Raw genomic sequence first — 21277 nt, forward strand, 5'->3', positions numbered from 1 at the left:
AATGTCCACTTCAGGATGTTACACAGCTTTTTGAGCTACAGTGATGCCATGGGAAGCATTAAGCATACAGCACTTTTCAGTGTGTAGTTCCACAGTAAAAACTGACTATACTAATTTCTTACTGGGACAATGATAGGTCAGTCAGTCCTTCCTGCGTGGATTAACAGATGAAAACATGACTAGCATGAAATAACAAGATGAGATAAAGAGGAAAAGGAAAAATATGTTTTCAAGACTGATTAAGCAAAGAAAGACAAAGTTGTTCCACACAGCAGAAGTATTACAGAATGAGCCCCTGACACTCCACAGGAAAATCTTTGGGGAAATCTGGAGACTGTACCTTTGTTAAAAATATATGCAAGTGATGATCAAGAAAAGTTAGAACAAGTTACTAAAAGTCTTAAAGTTAATAAACTGTATTTAGACATTCCTGTTGATACCTTCCTTCATAACTAAGTGGCCTTAATTCAATTTAGCTGAATTAATTTCTAAATTAATTCAATTCAGCTGAAGTCAAAACTATTGAAATTGAACTGAGTCAAAACTATTTTAATTCTGGATAAGGGTGCCTACGTAGAATTTCACTTAAACACTTTCAAATTTCATTCAGATTAATTTTCCTCTGTGTCTGCATGTAGGCAAAACCTTTAAACTGATTACAAAGGGAACTGAACTGAAGAAATCATGCATAGAGTGCCACTAGAAAATTATTTCCAAGATAATAACTTCAGCAGCTAAGAACATTACCTTTTAACACATTTTTTTGCATTATTTCAATTTTGATGCATTATTTCAATATCTACATGATGATACCTACAGAGGAGAGAGGCTTGTGCTCTTTCAAACCCTTTCAACTGCTAAGTAAAATGGAGTTCATATCATTGGTTCTTCTTTGTAAATCACCATGGTATGCTTTCACAGCAGCACAGAAGAACATGCTGGCAAAGTTAATGACAACAGGAGAAGAAGAGTTTTAGTCCTAAAAGAATTTTCTTACACTTTTTTCTTCTTCATAGTTGCATGAAGACATCACCATAGCTGCATGTGAAAGCAGTAGCCTGCTCCTTTCTGGCACTGATGATGTTTAATTTAGTATCCTAAAGTTTTGAACCTCACTCCAGTACTTGTTCACTGAGCTGAATAAACATCTCCCTGACTCTTCAGGTTATGTAACAACTTCACATGACACATCTGCACATTTTGCCTACAGAAGGTATATTTCATTTTTGATTCTCCTACCCAGTTCCCAGTGGCAGAAGACCCATTTCATTTTAAAGGAAGCTTATTCTCAGGTCCTAGTAATTACTAAAAGCTTCCATCATCCATTGGATTGAAATACAAGGCAAAACAGATTTACTGTTTTACCACTTCCAAGGATACTGAGAAATCGGCAAATACTCAGTAGCTTTTACTGACTGTACAAATGTCCTGAAAACAGAAAGCATATTGGAAAGAAAATCAGCATCATCTATGTATCTTATTCTTCTTATTGGCAATACTGTTTTAGAAGAAATGGAATTGCCAGAGCAATTGGTACTAGCATGAACCTGAACAAATACATATTTGTATACCATATATCAAGGATTAGCAGATAATTACAAAAAGCAACTGGTTACCAGTTCATGCTTATAGTGCCCAAGTCATCTCGCTTTTGCTGATGGCTTAAGTTTGATTTAATTAGAGTGCACAGAGTTTAATGCTAAATGAAAAAGATAACCTATTATGCTTTTTAAATTAAAATAAATAATAGTGCCCTAGTCACTTTATGTTTGCTTTTTTTTTTTTAAGCGCTGACAAATGGGATAAGATGTTTTCAGGAATACACACACTGTTAGCCAAAACAAATATAGACTTCAGTGCAGTGATTTCATTGGGATTAGACAAGGGTAATTCAGGCCCAAATAGGACAGCAGTAGGCTTTCTGAGTATTTATTGCAGAAAGTCAATTATTAATAGATTGTAACATTCACTGCTAGTTTTTAACTATGTCTAGAGTGATTTTCCACGTTAATGAATTCCCAAGAACCAACACACTGAGAAGGACTGCAGCAAAAGGTACCCAGTGGGTCTGATTCTCTTTGAAAGTTCCTTCCTTACAGAAATTCTTGCAGTTGCACTGTGGAGGAAAATTTACTGCTGAAGCTGGATGCTGCTATCTGATTGGATTTGTTATTTGACAGAATTAAACTAAACTCTAAGGGTAAGATGCATTTTTTTTAAATACACTACATACATTCTGACTCATGTTAGACATTTATTTACAACAGGCTTCACTAAAATCAGACATGAAATTCCTGTAAAGTAAGGATTAAAATATAGATGCTAAATCAGTTAAGTACTCTGAAAGCACAGAAGACTGAAAGCCATAGTTCTGGTGAACAGGAGCTATTACAATAGTTTGGAATACAGATTTAATTATATTCTATGTGGAAATTAGGAATGTACACATTTAAATGATCAGTACCACTTAAATAGTATGTTTGATATTCTGTGGCATTTCTGTAGATGACTGCTATCATCAGAAGTGCAGTGATAAAGGCTGAAGAAACACAGCATAGCTGTAAATAACTCTCCAGTTCAATGACTCTGATAATTACATGCAACTTTGCTAGACTATATTTAGTAAGAGTTTTGAATCTGTTAAGACACTTTACACAGAACTGATCAAACAGAGCTTATGAAATACAGGAGGTTTCTGCAATAAAATGTCACAGAAATGCAACTTTTTTCTTCAAGTGTCAAGCTCTAAGATTACTCTTTTCCTTTAAAATATCAGCATATGCTGGTCAGTGAAGCATACACTACACAGCTGCTACATCTACTGTATGACCTGTACATATCAAATTAGCCATTGTGTTTTTAGTTCTGGTTCATCAGAGTTCTGGTCTGAAGGGCTTTAACCTACATTTAGGAGAAGAATTGTTATCTTGTCTATCCAAATTCATAGCCTACAGCCTGTTTAGAGCTAGAACAATTGGCCAATTTATTTTTCCTGTTTTTTTCTTAGCAGTAATGCAAGATGTGTGAAAAAAACTAAGTACAAGGATTAATGGCAGACAAACTCCAGGACTGTAGTTTGATATTCTATAAATATGTGTTCCCATGCACACAGAGAGGATGTGGACTTTTTAACAATGATCATCGCTCCTGTTCTCAGGTTTGTACATTTGCATTCTTGGCACATTAAGAAAAAGAACAATTTCTACATAGAATAACAAACATAATATAGCTTAATGAACATATAAATCCAAGTGTGGTACTATATGACCTAAACCACTAAGACATTTTCAAAAGTTGAGATAATTTTTTTCCAAAAAAAAGAAGCAATTTCCTGCATTGACCATCTTCTGGATACAGTCTGATGTTGAGGAAATCCATTTCAAGATTCTTACTGAAGTACTGAATATTTCTAGCTATTTTAAGTATAATTGTAACTTTTGGTTAGTATTGTTTTAAAATATGTTTTAGTTACTCATTGATGCCAAGAGAAGAAAGCAGTAAAAAGCCTGGATCAAGAGCCATTTAAACCCATTGGTTTTTCTCAAATTCATTAAGGAAATCTCTATTTCATCATGAAGTTTTCTCAAACTAAAGAAAGCTTTGTATGAGTTTCATTCATTAAAACAAGATTATGAAGCCAATTAACTTCACAAAGAATGACTGTCCATTTATGAAGTCAAACAATGATTTTCTGTGTAGAATTGCTTTCTCTGTAAAGCAGAGCTTACACGTTTCATTACAAACTAACCTGGTATTGAAAAGTGTAAGTTCCTTCACTGATGATTTAGAAACTCAATTAACACCTATAAGTTCCTTCACTTTCTGGGACATTACGGGAGCACAATAACAATAATTTAGAATAATGAACTAACGCTTATGTAGAACTATGGAAGTTTAAAAATGGGACTCATAGTCAGGAAATAATAGTATGATCCATCTATACTATGTTCAATTACAGTTCAACAAATTTACAAGATTTCCTTGATACATTTGATATATATTATGCCAACCATACATAAATCAATAATGCAGAGAGAGCTCACAGCATAAACATGAATCAGCATATCAATATTAATTTAGCTAAAAATTAAATTTTTCATTGAGATAAGCTCAAGAAATACTATGCACATCTTTGTGAGATGCCCACTGGGACAGTTGTCATGTGCTTCTACATCCTATTTTCGAAGTGTAGCACATGACAATCTAAAATTACAGACAAGAATGAATCATTGCAGTCACAGTCAACTCTCCTAGTATCACAAGTCTTGTCAAAGTTTTTTTTATTAAAAAAAACCCAAGTAAACAACTTACTCTTCCTCCCTCACCATGAAAATCTCTTCCTCTTCCCACACACTCCAACACTAGATGTTATAGCAGGGAATGATCTCATGAGAACTGTAAACTCAGGAAATTGATTCTAGTAAGTTTACTGCTTCTGAAACACCCTCTGCCCCTGGCCTCACTCTCTTCACTTAATTTTCCCACTGTATTATTTTTAGGAGACATTTTCAAAGTTCAGAAAATAGATTAAACCCAAATACCTACTAGGCACCATAAACACGTATTATTACCTGTCCACATGCACTATCCTTCCAGAACAACTGTTGCTAGCTCCATATACACAGAAAGAAGGATTCCAGTCCTCAAAACCATGAAATAGAAACATGGAATTGTTAAGTTTGGAAAAGGCCTCTAAAATCACCAAGTCCAACAGCACTGCCACATTCACTGCTAAACCATTTCCCCAAATGAGGTGCACATGTTTTTTGAGCTCTTATTGAATGTCTTGAACACATTTTTTGAGTCTCTTGAGTGACTTCACCACTTCCCTGGGCAGTCCGTTCCAATGCCTAACAATCCTCTCCACGGGGAAATTTTTCCTAATACCTGATCTAAATCTTCCCTGTTGCAACTTAAGGCCATTTCCTCTTGTTCTGTCACTTGTAACCTGAGACAAAAGACTGACTGACCCCCACCTGACTACAATCTTCTTTCAGGTGTTGTAAAGCTATAAGGTCCTCCTTTTCTCCAGGATAAACACTCCCAGCTCCCTCAGCTGCTCCTCAGGACTTGTGCTCCAGACCCTTCACCAGCTCCACTGCTCTCCTCTGGACTCACTCCAGCCCCTCAGTGTCTTCCTTGTAGTGACGAGCCCAAAACTGAACACTGAGGCCTCACTAGTGCCAAGCACAGCAGGACAATTCCTGCTCTACTCCTGCTGGCCACATTGTTTCTGGCACCAACGAGGAACAATCCTGTAATAAAGTTATTTCATAGACTCACAAAATACACTGAGTTTGAAGGGGCCCATGAAGATCATCAAGTCCGACTCTGAGCCCTTTATAAGACACCCAGGAATCACAGCCCGTGCCTGACAGCATACTCCAAACACTTGAGTTCTGTCAGGGTTGGTGCTGTGACCACTTCCCTGGAGAGCCTGTTCCAGTGCCCAAACACCCCCTGGGTGAAGAACCTTGTCCTAATACCCAATCTAAACCTCCCCTGACACAGCTTCAGGCCATTCGTATAAAACATCAGAGTATGTGCATGTGTGCTCAGAGATAACTACAAGTTTATCACTCTTTTCATACAGTAGAAAATGCCAGAATATTACATTGAGTTTTAAAATAATATAAAAATTAATTCTTATAGAGGAATTAATCTATATCTCTTTAGTTAACACCACTTCAATACATCAACAACAACTGCAAGAATGTTTTTTACTTCACAGAATTTTACATCTATTTTTATGGACAAGACAGACTATGCAAAGTGCTTCTGAATTCACCGTGACACAGAACACATCTCACAAGTTCAACAAAGTGGCAACAGTCAGTTAAGTAAGGAAATACTAAATCTTTCAACCCAAAAAAGAAATGTTAGAGTTTTCTAGTAGTATGTATTTTTTTCTGGAATTAAAAAAGAAACCAAGGGTGAACTCCTTCTCCCAGCTAAGCCCACCAAAACCACAGAAACAACCCACCCAATTAAATAATTTCTTCAACAAAAAACAAGGCAATTATTGGCAGAAATATTTTAACTGAAATTTCAATTCCTGTGTCACAAAGACAGTTCTGAACCATTTTAGTCCTTCCATGAATCAACTTGCTGGTATAATTGTCTCTTCATAAGTCACTTCAGAAGAAGTATTCTACCTAATTGCACCCCTAGGTCTACACTGTGCATAAAACGTAGAGATAACATACCCATATCCTGGAAACCTTGCATTCCATTGCTGACTTCCACTACTTACTCAATAATGACTGTCTGGCAATACACACACATATACATATCCTTTGGAAAGTTCCTGTAACAGCAATTATAGCGCCCTAACTACTACACAGAAAATCACACAGATTAATTCCTCTACATACACAAAACCAAAACCCACTCAAAAACAGGACCTCATACACTGCTGCATTTTCCTGAAGAGAAGTTCCAGCCCATGTGTTCACTTTCACAATGAGAAAAGCTCTATATTTGCATGAGCACCTTTATACCATGTACAGGGCTTGACTCATCCAAAGCAGCCTCCTCACCTGTGTGCTATTGACCATTTCCTCAGATTATCATATACAGCTGGAGATGAAAAGTCAGCAAAGAATCAAGAATTGCTTGGAAAAGAAATCCACATTCAGGAAAAAAAAATCCAGCCATATCACGTCCTAATAATAAATCTATTTTAGTGAACTCTTTGTTACCACCAGTCTATTTGTGGACCAATATAAGCCACCAAACTAACACTGAAATAAGAAAAAAAAAAGGAAGAAAGAAAGAAGAAAGAAAAAGCTTCTAAATGCACTTGCACAGTTACTAAAATGATAATTAGAAATTGGAAATGCCTTCTCTAAAATAAGCAACAATCAATTACCTAAGAGACCATGTAGTGAAAAAGATTTAGAGAAACATACTGTAATTACTTATTGGATACTGATGCATGCTCTATTATTTTGCATCAATCATTCTCTGAGAAAATAAAACAAACATTAAAAAGAAGAGTTTAGAAAAGAACAGTTGCAAATACTTAACTTACACAGGGGAGTTCTATAAAAATGTTAAAAGTTTGTTGTTTATACCATGAGGAAATTATGGCCATTTAATTTTATATAATGAAAAAACTGGGGGTTGAAGTCCTCAAAAGCCAATGCAGAACTGGGAGTTGCATTTGCACTCACTGTTGTATGTGGTCATTATTACCTTTGTACCACCAAGTTAATGTAAAGTATGTTCCAAGAACTGATGCTCTGTTTTATTAATTGTTATGGTGTCAATGGGGTTTTGTTAAGTGGTTTATCTTAATTAGTGTACAAACTATTATTTAACAGCAGAATGCACATGAAGAAGTCTGATAGTTTATAACAAGGAAACTAATCTTATAATGCCCTTTGGGAAATCCCAAAGATAACTTTTCTGTAACAAGAGCAATGGTGCTGAAAATCAGAAGTCTGTTTTTTATTCAGCCATTGTGGATTAGAGAGTGGCAGAACACCTCTCAGATATATATATTGACAGACTATATAAAATCAGTAATATTCATGTGTTCAAGAACAGAAGTTTGTTTTACAAGAAAGCAAATGTGAGTTCACATAACACAATTTTACATCAAATATAAGTTGTTAATTCTCCCAGCCTCTTTGTCCTTGTATTTATTAACTTCAAGCCATTCATATTTCTTTTCAATTCTTCAGACATACAAGTTTGGGCTCCAAACTGTACATAGCATTAAGGGAGAACAACTAAATGGCTAGATGAATTTAAGTTTTAAACAAAATACATGTTTCTGAAACATCAATGAAATCTAAAAAACACAGAGATGGTTGGTGTTATTTGTATAATAAGCTTTTTATCTGCTAAAAGAGAAGTGGCAAAGGACAAAAAACCCCAAACCAAAAGGGCATGAGCATGTAGTTACATACATTAAAGCTCCCTCTAAGAACCCATGAAACAGAAAAAAGTGTTAAATTTTTCCCACTTTTAAAAAACATAACGTACATTACTTTTTATATGTTAAAATACATGATAAACCAATACAAGAATTAGAGAAACACTTCTGTATACCTAAGATAATTGACATTTTTCACACATGCATTAATAATATATTTGGGCACTGTTCCATTTTTCTCAATCTTTAGAAAGATCTGTAAGTGCAGGATCAGCATCCACATTATAAAAGGCCACAGAAGCATGTACAGAGTAAAGAAAAAAGAAGGTATATTGATCACATAACACCAAACTACAAATATTGCAGGTGTCACAATAGGCATAAATATATGAAGTCATTATTTGAGAAGGAATAGTAGTAAGTGATATCAATAGAAAAATGTGATTTGACCATACTGGAAAGAGAAATCAAGGTGCAGTTTTTCTTGTCTGCTTTTGATTTTGAAATTAAACCCTGTAATTACTTGAACAACAGACATTTCAACCTTTTCCATAGCTAGGGCTCAGTGTATAACCTGAACCCACCTGCAAGCAAATTAATGCTTCCACAGAAAATACTAGTTTATATATCATACTGCTAAATGGTTTTACTTAGTTTTAATTTTATTTTAAAACAAGGATTCAATGGCTGTAATAAGAGAGATACCAACAGCTATTTTTTGATACCTCTTAGACATTATATCTAAGAATAAGGACAAATTTTAAAAAATCCTTTTTTGAATGCAAAAACTAGAATGAAGGTGATTATTTAGAATATTGAATAAATAGATATTATATGCCTGGATATATTCTAAATCTCTATTAAAACCACTACAGGATTAAATTAAAACTATACATAAAAGATCTTTTAAAAAGTAGAATAAATGTAAAAGGATGAAGCAGGTAAAATATTACAAACTTTAAAATGCCTACATGACATTAAGCTCTACCTTTGTGATAGTACCCACCTAATTACAGAGAAAAGAGAAACAGTACACCCAAGCAAACTCTCTTATAAGTTACCAGGAAAAATTTTCAAATATCATTATCCAAGAGGGGAAGAGCAAAATGCTTTGGGCATTAAGACATAGAAAAAAAATTGAGAAAAGAGAAAAATGGGCAAAAATTTTTTCCCAAGGAGAAAGGAAGAGGAGAAATTCTGATGTATTACATGATATGCCATGATCTGGATATTTGACATGTTTGTAAAATATTTTGAATCACAATAAGCACTGACATTAGGTATTCCAGCATTCTGCCCAGTGTTACTCTGTAGTATGCCGTACATATAAAAGTGAGAAACTAAGTTTTGTTTGCTGGTGTCCTGCTTACTTGGCAATTTTTTCTTTATTGTATGTTTTCTGCAGTTGTGAAAATTAAAGCATGAGAAAAAAAAAGAAAAATTATAATCTTGGACTAACGTGTATGATACAACATACTCGAAGTATTTGATGAGGGAAGTGCTGCAATAATCCCTAAAAATCAATGTGTGCTGGGAAATCAGAGACCATCACAATGGAAATGATGATGTCAACATAATTCATACTACATTTATGATGTCAATCAACCTACTGGTTATTACATGCTAGAAAAAAAATACAAAATTATCCTAATAATACACTGTGACATACTGTAGGATAAAAGTATTTTGTTGAGTCTGTTGGATGGTATTTTGTAATATGATGTATGTGGTTACTGACTATTTCAACGTGAATGTTCTCAACAGAAGACTGAAAAGTATTTGTTTTAATGTAGCATGGAATGAAAGAATATCTGGAGTAGGGAACATTTAGTCTGATAGACTAAACCAGAAAAATCAATAACTATCTTCTGTGCAAGCTACAGGAAGAATATTCATTTTGTATTACATTTTTCACAAATTCTATATACTATATGAATTCTGAATTTCCTCAGCTGATCTTTATGCACTGAAAAAATTCTGTACAAATGCATTCTGAAACTGGGAAAAGGTATCATAAAATGAATGAGCAACCTCATGATATCAGCAACAGTAATTTTCCCATTCACAATTCCTCTTTGGATTTTTAATTCTGTGTTTTACTCTACTCTCATCACTGGGTGGAAGTCTTTTAAGTTCTTTTCTCCGTTCCTGGTAACTTTACCTGTGAATTTACCATTATGTATAGATTACATAATGTATACATTATGTAATGTATAAATAATCAAAATTTATTTTATGCAAGACAAAACCTTTTCTTACATAGATTGTATATATTCCTGTATGTATTTGAGACAAGAATATTTCTAATATTGTGTAATATCTCAACATGGTACATGCAAGTAATCATAGGATTTTGTCAGTGCACTTTACAATTTGTTTTTGTGGTTAGCATGCTTGGTACCAATGTAACTTTTACCATTTCTTCATATGGACACTACCTGTAATACAACCTGACAAATCCAAAGGTCAGTCTGGCTCAGGGCATAGAAGAAATAAACAGAATTGAAAAGATGAATGGAATGCATGGAGACTATTATGAAGAATTCAGAAGTCAGGGATTACATGTGAAATACACGTTATTGAAATTTCAAAACCTCACTTCCAATTCATTTGTGTGTCAGGAGAATAATTAAGATAAGCATAGACTTCTCATTTGACAAGCATTTTCAATGAAGCTGAAAGTATAGATTATCTTAAGAAAATACTTCCTTCAAAGTCAAAGCAGAATACCAAACCTTATAGTCCACCATAAACTGCACATTTTGTTGCCATGGTACAGGAAGTTTAAAGGTTCATTCTGTACCGAGGAATTTTACTGAGTCAGAGGGTGGGTTAAGTGTACAAGTGATAATCTTTGCACACTGGAGATATTTTGCAGAATCAGGCTGGAACAGAGATCAAGTTCTAAGTATGCTTCAGGTCTGGTATCAAATGAGAACCAAACACTGTATTCATACTGAAAGGCACTAAAATTTCATCAACTGTTCTCAAATTGTCCAAGTTCAAACGTTACAGCAGCCTGGTTGGTGTGTGATATTCATTATCGTGATATTACAGCACAGACAGTTCATGGGACAGAATTGTGCCTCAGGAGCACTCCTGTGATAGGATTGCAGTCTGGAGGCCCAGGGTGAGAGGATCCCATTAAAGTGTCTTAAACAGAGAGGAAAACGACCAGTGTGTCAAAATACTGCAACAAAAATTCAGAATATATATTTGAGCTTTTTTTCCTCCACACAGTAGAGTCCAGTCAGGCAGCAAAAACCTCCTACTAACAGCAAAAATGGGATCTAAGAGAAGGCATTTGGGTCTGTGTCCTATCAGACAATGCTTCTGATCTGCAGCAGTGATAAATGGTTATTTTCAAACGTGCGGGTGGCTACAGAGTCAGAATAAGATTTAAAGATAAAAATTTGTGTATCAAACTGCAACAATAGTTTAACTTAGGGTATCTGAAAACACTGCAAGTTGGTCTATGAACATATTTGAACCATAAGTGGATACAGATATATTTTAACAGCTATCACCTGAGTATATCTGAACGGTGGACCTCTTTCAGTGAGTTTTAAATTATTTAATTTTCCAAGTCTATTATTTTTAAAATTGTTTTCTACTTATTTATTTAAATTTTGATATTTCTTAACCTTTTGGGGGCGTTCTATATCATAATAAGCACATTAGGTTAATTTAAATACAGAAAGTCACTGTCTAGATATGTATCAATTTCCTACCATTGCCAGGAAATATCACTATGAATAGCTACAAAAGCTTTGATGGTATTCACAGGAAAGCTTGAGCTCGCCTATATCAGCCTTTTCCCCTCTACTGCTCACACTTTGCTTCCTGAGGATTCACTTTTATAATTGATTAGTGAAATTTCTTAACAGCAGAGAACATAAACAATTATTTTGCTTAGTGAGCAGGTGATTTACAATACCATAAATTTGAAGAGGGCTACATCTCCTAGCACAAAAACAAATGAATACTCTCTTTTAGTAAGCTTCTTAAGCAAATTTTCACATTTTTATTACAAATTAATTAAATTTGTGATTACTACATCTACTTGGTGATTTTACTTAGATTATTTTTTCTTCTTCATTATTAATCCTATGCTAAATAGAGGAAGACTGTAAGAGTAATCTCAGTATCTAAGATGAAGTTCTAAAGGTCACATATAATAAAAAAAGCAATTCTGACCTTATAACAAATTCTCTATTTTCCTAAACTTTGCACAGCACCATCAAGTAGATTTACCTCCAGTGAGTATATATAGAAATAATTTTGCTAGTGGATGATGATAAAGAATCCCACTTTCTGTTATCAATTACAATTCTACACATCATTTCCTTCAATAGTGAAGAAATGTAACCAATTTCAGAATGAACTAAGGGAGTAGTTAGCCTAAAACTTTCAGAGAGCAGTGAAGGAAAACTGGCTTTTCAGGATAAACTTAAAGGAATAGATCCAGTCTGCTTATTCCCCTACCACATTTAAAGCCTGAGTACACCTTCATGTTAAAACCTAAAGCCACGCAACAAACATTTAGCTGAGTCTATAATCTCCTGTATCCTGCTCTTACAACCTTTACAAATTCATATACTGGTGATAGCTAGAGATCCACCTAATAAAGTCACTTCCATCAGAATATATATTACATACATTAAAATGGATTTGCATGGGAATAAGCTTACTTTCTCCTGGCTTCTTTGTATTATCAGTAGAATTTCCCTTCTCTATATTGTAAAAAGTCATGTAGGTTCACAGTATACAAGTAAAGATTCTACTGAGATCATTACAGTGCCATTCTGACAACGTTTTAGGAAGGGGCTTCAAAGAACTGGTGTAACTTACTCTACATATTTGACAAATGCATGCTGATAGAAGAGATGAGAAATTTGCAAATATGTTAGGATTTTTATAAATGGAGAGATAGGCGAGTGCTTGACCATACAACTATAAAGAGACTAATTTACTAAAAGTGTTGGTATTCAGTTTCTAAAGAAGTACAAATATAATGGTGCAGCTAATAAAGAAAACTTTCCTATTCCTGTAATCCTATATATATTTCTATATCAATAATACTATCCCCTACAATTCAGAGTGTTCCAGGGTTTCTTCTTGAAGAAATCTTGCGTCTTTTAGATCTCTGACCTTATGGATGGCTGTTTCTTATAGACAGACACATTAAAAGTGTTCAGAGAAAAAAAATGAACTCCATTAAAGGAAACAAATTTAACCTATTCTTCCATTATTAAGATGACTCCTTTTAGCAGAAGATCATGGGAGCATAAAGTACCATATAACTGACTGCATAGTCCATACAGATGAAAATGCACCAAACTTCAATTAAAATATTTTCACGTTCAATAAACCAGTAATATTGTTCAGAGAAGCATCATTTTGTCATAGTAAATAATTCAAGAAATAAGCCTATTAAACTGAGATTCAGTTGAAGGATAACTAAAATTCAACACTAATACTTAAATTTAATAACATGCTCAGCCAAATACAAAATTCCATTTCCTGCTAGATTAAAATTTAATTGTTACACTTCATTATTTGATAACAACAGTGTATTCTATTAAAAGGCTTATTTACTATTTTTTTCAGCTAGTACTCAAAAATCCAGCAAAACACTCTCCCTCAGCATAAAGTGCAGAAGATAGTGCAGTATTATTTACAGAAGTAAAGGTAATTTCCCTAAAAAAAAATACATCTCTGCAATGTAAAACCCTGTGAGGGTACTTCAATAAAACAAGTATTTCCAAATTAATTTGAAGAGATTGTTTACACATAGAAAAGTTTGCACAACTGGACTTAGAGATAGAAAGAACAAGACATTTCTATTCACATCCTGCATTCTGCCTGATTATATTAATGGAATATTCATTAGCACAACAAAATGTGCTACACCAAATACACCAGTTTAAGCCCACTTACATGCTGAAATTATTAACAAGTTTACAGTGCTAACAACACATAAAATATTAATTTAACAAATCGGTATTCTGCCTAAAGGTGCTACTGAAAACACTGAATAAATAAAATAGATAACCTATAATCATAGTCGCACTGACTTACCCTGGTAGAAGAATTCAGCAAAGACAGATCTAGATTGCCAGTGTTGCACTTGAAATTCAAATATAGATCAGGATTGTGGTTTGCTTCCCATCTTCCCAAATCAGGAGTCACTGACTTGTCTGAGTTTGCAGATGTTTTCTGGTAGGCAGTGCAAGTCATTCCTGTGAAACTGGATGGCTTGATCATGAAGCCTTCCAGAGCAATATTACGAGATACCTGTGAAAACATTGAGAATAGTTGTCACAAACCCATTAACCACGGTGCATGTTATGTGCATTGTGTGCTTACTGCATATACTCAATAAGTGATTGTGCATGTATACACACATACACACAAAGATATGTGCATATATGTATTTTTTTTTGGGCTAAGGAAGAAAATAGAACTTATTTAAAAATATGATACAGGATTCTACAACAGCATAGCAGATTTGCTTCCATCTTTCTTTTTGATATATATAGATAGATAGATAGATAGATAGATAGATAGATAGATAGATAGATAGATAGATATCTGTTTCAATCAGTTATACTAGTTAGTATTATATCAGTTTTGCAATTCCATTACTATCAGCTTCAGTGGAATCTGGAATTTAAGCAATAGCGTTATAAAGTGAACTATCAACACCAGACTTAAGAATTATTTAAAAAATTAATAAAGATGTGCTTTGTACCTAAGAAATGAAACAGGAACTTTCTTAGCTATTTAGTGGCTGAGTGTTTTCACACATCTTGTTCCATGAGAGCATTGAACAACATGACTAAATGGTTCAAGGCAACACCATGTTACAGGTACATCTGTGACCTAGCCTTCAGCAAAGCGAAGTGTATGGAGATGGAGACTGCAGCAGACTGCAGAGATGCATCTCTACCCTTAAACCAGCATTTTCATTTCATCACAGGCCTGTGATGACATGAACAGCTTGTTTTATCAGGTGGACTACCTTAGACTGGTACTGCACTGATAGGACTATATGGTTTCTGCTTCCAGGCACAGATTGTTTTGTGATCTGTGGTCCTGGAAGTGCTGAGTTAATGATTGGACTCAATGATCTTAAAGGTCTTTGACCACCTAAATGATTCTATGATTCAATATTATATGGCTGACACAGTTTATAGAGTTTCTTTTTTTTTTTTTTTCCTTTGGAATTGTGCTAGATAACACTGGCTACCTAAGCAGTGGGTGTTTTTGCTGTTTTCTAAAATAAAGAAAGTAGATGCAATATCTGTGAGACGGTTTCCTGGCTGGCCTCCCAAAGGAACAGACATGTTTGGTATTGCATAAGATGACACCAGAAATACTCCACAGCTTTTGTTTATTTACAAATTGCACTCAACAGTAAACTACTTCTCCTACAGAAAACCATAAGAAGCTAAAAGATAAAGCATGGCAAAACAGTTAGTGACACATATGTAGTTATTATAGCTATCTCACATATCTGAGTACATAGAATTACTCTTTTCAGTAATGTCAGCATCTTCCTGAAGCAGTAACAGGGAAAAAACTCGAACTTTGTCACTTGACATTTAAAAGAAAGGCAAGCATAAAACAAGAGTCCTCCTACCTGTCACATTGCAAAATACTTCTAAAAGTTACATTACTGTCACTATGCATTTAATACAAATACTTTTAGCAAATTTGATTATCTCATGTAAGTGAGAATTAAATAAAAAACTTATTTTGAGAAACAGTCCAATATATTTTTGTCTCTGTTTGAAAGACCACTTTTCTAAAAACACAAACTAAGGCTATTATGCTATTTGGCTTCCTCTGTAATTCACGTCAGTCTATAATTTCTTTTTTTTGGTTGCTTTTATGTTTATACATCTTTCCCCGTGATTGACTCTGTACCTAAAGTAACATTTGAATAGTGTTTTTTTGTAAATGCAGTGGACAATTGAGAAAGGAATAGAGGTTGTTTAAAAGCATGCAAGCAAGCAAACTAACTCAAGGAATGATAAGGCTTTAAAGTATTAATCTAAACTTCTAAAAGGATAACTTTCAAGCTTGTAATTTAGATGTATTTCTGCTGTTTAGATGTTGAAGCTGACAAGACAATGTCTTAGTCTCCAACTGAGAACCTCTCAGTATCCAAGTGACACACTTGTGTAGATGGAGAAAGAGGAGTAAAAAAATCATTCCTAACAGGTACAGTTTGCTTCTAAAAAAACTAAAACTATCCCCAGATTGGTAATGTTTAGAACATGATAGACCTTTGTTGTTTATCTTCTAAATACTTTAATCAATAGTTGTCCAGAAGCCTCTGGGTAAAGCATATTAAAATCTTCCAACTACAAAGGATCTTGTTGCCTTTTAAGGTCTGACATGTTGCTGTCAGTCACTCACTCAATGGACCTTTCAAAATAAAACCATATACTATAGTAGCTTTAAAAATAGAAACTGAATCAACAGTAAGAACATTGGAAAGATATTGTTGTGAACACTATATTGTCACAATAAACAAAATTTATTGAAGAAAAGCACTTTTTAATACCGTTGGTGATGTTTAAAAAATATTTTGATCTTGCAAATAGAATTCAAGAGGAAAAAATCTTACAAAACATTTTTAAATTTTTTTAAATACCTTTGATATAACTTGAATCTTGCTGGTCAATATTTGACTTGCAATCTGTTCCACACATCGTACAATCCTGGTGCAGGCTTTGTCTTCTTTTTGAGCCATCCACAACACGTGGTCATCCACCAACATTATATTGCTGGCGATCTCAATAAGAGCATCCCCAATCTGGGGGAAAAAAAAAAAAAAAGGTATTTTCTATAAAACTCAAGAAGTAAGAAAAGAACAGATAAGAATACAAATGAAGCACCTTATTTCTTTTGGTGACCATCACTGAAAGACAGTTTTGATTTTATAAGAAATTTAAATGGACTGAAAAAGAAAAACCAAGAAAGGAAAAGTGCAACTCATATCAAGGAAGAGCCTTTTAATTCACAGCTTTAAAGCTTATTTTCTAGATAAACCAGACAAATTGAGTCATCTCATCTCAATAAACAGAATTCCAGAATTATCATCCTCTTTCTCAAACTAAATTAAAATTGGCCATGTTCTTCTAAAGAACTGCTTCATGTTCAATCAAAGGACCTTGAAGGGAAGGCTTGGAGGGAAGGAAAAAAAAAAAGAGAGGGGAAAATATATTCAAGAGACATCTTTGTTACAGACATAGTGGAGTAAATTTGAGATATAGCTCAGGTGCTGATATTAATTTAGATCATCTCATGAGCCATAGCTTTGGTAGCTTTAATTCACACTTGTGCCTAATCTAAAATAACAGATCTCTGTTTTGCCAGGTGACATTTTACAGATTTCGGTAACTGTGTGTTTGAAATTTTATTAGTAGTTATATTTAGAAAGAATAAATATCACTGTGAATATTTTTTGTAATTATTTCAAGCTGGAATAAAAATGTTTGCTTTTTAAAATTCAAAAACTTAATTTGAGTAAAATTCCAAAATTAACATGACTACTTTACCAATATTTTTGAAAGCAAAGATATGGAAAAGATATACCCAGGTGTCACAAGTAACTCTGAATAGAAAGGTATATAGAAGAGAAAAACACTGAGAAATAGTGCTAAAGAAAAGTTCAAGAAGCCAAAAAGTCATACTAATAGATACAGACAAATACACAGATGATTCAATGGAAAGGAAAACAAAAATTCAGCAACAGTGAAAAATATTTAAAAGATGGTTGAGGTTATCAAGTTAGTTCTACATTTTTAATAAAAATAGATAAATTTCCCTTGCATTGCAAAGGAAACAAATAATGAGACTACATGTGAAATTTTATGTGACTGTTCCTGAAATATTTAATCTATTTTTGAGTACATAATTACTAGATAATTCTAGATGGCTTTTGACAATGTGACAGAGTTATTGATAAAATGAATAATAATGAATCACATTAAGAGTCTGGAGTGATTTATGAGAAACTATAAAAGCAAACACCAATCAGCTAGGCAGTAACTTACTGAGGGCAGCACAATAGTCTATAAACATACAAAAGGAGAAAAATAAGAAAATTAAGTAATTTATACTATAATTAAATGCATTAATAAAGAGTAAAGTTGTGTCATTTAAAATACAAAAATTTGGGCTATTATGCATATTCCTGACAAAAATTGTAGCGTGTTGCAAATATGTCCCTTGTGCAGCTATTGAACCTCTCTTGTTTGAGAGGCAAACCACTGGATGGGACATAACAGCTTTGTCTTGTATAAAAATGAACAATCCCATGTGGAATGGAATGCACATCCCAGAAAAGAGGAATAGAAATTGTATTAGCTTAGAAAGAAAGTTTTCAAAAATATTTTGAAAAATTGCATTTTAATTGATTTCTAATGGATTTATGTAATTCTAGTTTCAGCTGCTAGTCAATTCCAAACTAACTGCCTTATATGAAATAAAGTGTAGTCCTATTTATGAGTGCAGTGAAGCTATTGACACTAAAATTTCATAGGTGCTTTTGTACCTTGTGAGTGAGAGTTAAGAAATGGGTGCTAGTTGAGAGCTCAGTGGATGAGGACTCTAGCAAACTTGAGAGAGATGTAAAGGAAAAGAGAGAAAAATTAGCAGAAATGTTATAAATTAAAAAATAAGGTATTACTAAATCAGAGATGTAGACATAAGTGATGGAGATAGAGATGGTTTGATAAAAAAAGCAGAAATTAAAACCTATTTGAAAGGCAGAAGAAGTCAATTAAAAGATTAGAGATAGCACTCAGCTTTAATGGAAAATACATCAGCTGCTAGAAAAACAAAGAGGCTTTATGGCAAATCCAGCTGTTTCTTTGAATGTCAAATTTTTGTTTTGTCAGAAAGCAGTAAGATCTTATCAGGATTCTGAGCTGAAATAAAGTTGCAGCTTTGAAACATGATTCTTGGAGAGCACTTAATAATATACTTTAGACCTAGTGTATTATGGTGACACTGAAGTTGGAGACTTTCTCAAATTGGCACTAAAATGTTCTCTGGTTCCAGAGCCAGAATGGAATGAACATTGCCAAACCAAAAGAAAACATCATGTGGTCAAAAATTGCAGTTTATAAAATCTTTATGCATCAGTTACTATGAAAATTAACAGTAAAAAAAAATTATGATGAACATTTATATTCTCTGTAAAAACCTATTTTTCCTATACGGTTGGCATAATTCTGATTAGATTTTTCTCCAAAAATGGCATACATAATGCTGAAAGTTTCTGTACAAAGTTGCACACATTATCTTTTCTTTACAAGAAGTGATACCTCCTTGCAAAATTCAGTGAAACCTTCTGATAAAATGGAGAAAACAAAAGAAGCATATATAGCTCCAGTGACCAGCCAGAGTCCATTCCAACACATTAGACATGATAGAAAATAAACTTAAACAGAAATTTAACTAAATGGCTCATTAAAAACAGGTTTTATTCCTAGGCAGCAATGCCCTTGTCATCAGTGAAGAAGACTTAGTTTCCTTTTTGGCACAAAGAGACACATCACAGTTTATGCAGAACATTTGCAATCAGCAATCAGTTTTAGGAGCTGCTCTTCACTGTGTGCCCGCATACATTAAGGACAGGGCCATATGTGAAGACTTCACTTCTAAGTGATACTTTTTTCAGCATAGAGAAGATATCTTACATCTTCAACTTCATCCACGAAGACAATTAACTTTTCCATTATATAAGCCAAATATATTACATCCATTTTATCCGCGAAGAGGGAAGCACCTCTTGTGTAGGCTGTCAGCTGGCGGGAAAACTCCAGCACGGTGGTCAAATTGATGTGCATCTGAAAACACATTAGAATTGTTAGGCCTTATAAATCAGCAAGCTTCATTCTCTTTAAAAACTGGTGATCACATCCATTGGTGTAATGCCTGCCATCATTTCACATGGATTTATGTGCATCAGTATGCCATGGATATACATTTCAGGGGAATATTCAGGCATATGAATGTATTTTCAGCCTTAGGTCTTAGATTTCATTGCTGTTATCTGAAGACACCACCACAACACACCAACAAATTTTGAAGATTTTTGTTCAATTTTTCTAGACTGTAACTATCTGGCCTCATAAAATATACCAAGCTACTTACCTTGCCATGCCTCTATCTCTAGACCTTCATGAAAGCAACAGTGTCAGCAAGGGCTCCTGTACTCAGTAGCACAGGGCGGGAGAACAAGAGAAATTCAGACTGACTGTGAAGAAAATCTTTCCAGTTGTAAGAGCAGGCAGGCATTTGAACAGGTTAACCCCAAGAAATTGTGCAGCCTCAGAGGTTATAAAGTCCTGAGTGTCTAAGGCCCTGAGAAACCCAACCTCACCTCCTTGCTTACAGAAGAATAGACTGGATTCTAGACAACTCCCTAATTATTTTATTACTCTGTAATTGCAATGCCTCTCTTAATATATTAATTACTCTTATTTATGAGCCCATTTGAAAACAACCTTTCTGTAGTCTTATCGAGCACTATTGATACTACCAGGGAAGAAGTGGTCAAGGAAAACTGAAAGTTGTAAAATCAGTATGGCAGTTACACACCTGGGCCATCTTGCACAGTATTTTTGTTACATTCTTATTTTCTCATTCATTTCTATCCATCTAATTTTTCATCTCATTCTTTTACTTATCCATAAGAAACATTTGAAGTACTGCTTTTTTTTAAAGATATCAAAAAAGCATTCTAAAGAGGAAAGGCACTTCAGCTGATGAAACTCTGATATGAGACTCCACAAGAAATTAACATCTTTCTGGAAAACCAAATGAGGGAGGAAATTCAAGCACTGATCACCCTGCCAGCATTACTAATAATCACCTAGACTCTAAGCACCTAATGGAAAAAAGTATTAAGATAAAGGTAATGCTGTGCACTTGTTCCTACTACAACTTCCAATTACCATGGAAACAAATGATTGTCTTTCAAGTAAAGCATTTTGTTAAAAGTCCATCTATCCCGAACTTGCGGCTGAACTGACATTTTTTGCAAGCTATTCAACAAGATCAGTACAAGAGAAGGGGAGCCTTGGATTTCAAAATGTTACCTGACTAAAAGCATGAAGAACTTGAGTTATTTCTTGTGAGTAAGGACATTCAGAGTAGTTTTCTTCATCCCAGCGTCCAGTTCGGTTACATTTACGCCACGCCTTTGCCTCTTCTGCGCCATTGTGAAATGCAACAGAGTTAAAAGAATACTGGAGGCAGGGCTGGTAAGCAGTTATCCCAGCCAAAGTTTTGGGCCACCTACAAATAGTGTAGTAGTAAAAATTAAAATGCAAAAAGCAACTTACAATATCAATATATATACCAATAAAT

At 34.2% G+C, this 21277-nt stretch overlaps 1 protein-coding gene across 1 annotated transcript in view; it reads right to left on the reverse strand.

Annotated features, from left to right (window-relative positions):
• Window positions 1-21277, reverse strand: part of ADGRA1 (adhesion G protein-coupled receptor A1) — a 254011-nt gene that overhangs the window by 96297 nt on the left and 136437 nt on the right. Inside the window, exons 9-12 of the mRNA XM_030276174.4 lie at window positions 21007-21205; window positions 19603-19752; window positions 16548-16709; window positions 13964-14179 (exon numbers count right to left, since the gene is read on the reverse strand). Of these exons, the coding sequence (XP_030132034.4) occupies window positions 13964-14179; window positions 16548-16709; window positions 19603-19752; window positions 21007-21205 (727 nt within the window). The remainder of the gene's footprint in view (window positions 1-13963; window positions 14180-16547; window positions 16710-19602; window positions 19753-21006; window positions 21206-21277) is intronic.

Source organism: Taeniopygia guttata, chromosome 6, assembly GCF_048771995.1.
Source record: "Taeniopygia guttata chromosome 6, bTaeGut7.mat, whole genome shotgun sequence".
Lineage (NCBI taxonomy): Eukaryota > Metazoa > Chordata > Aves > Passeriformes > Estrildidae > Taeniopygia > Taeniopygia guttata.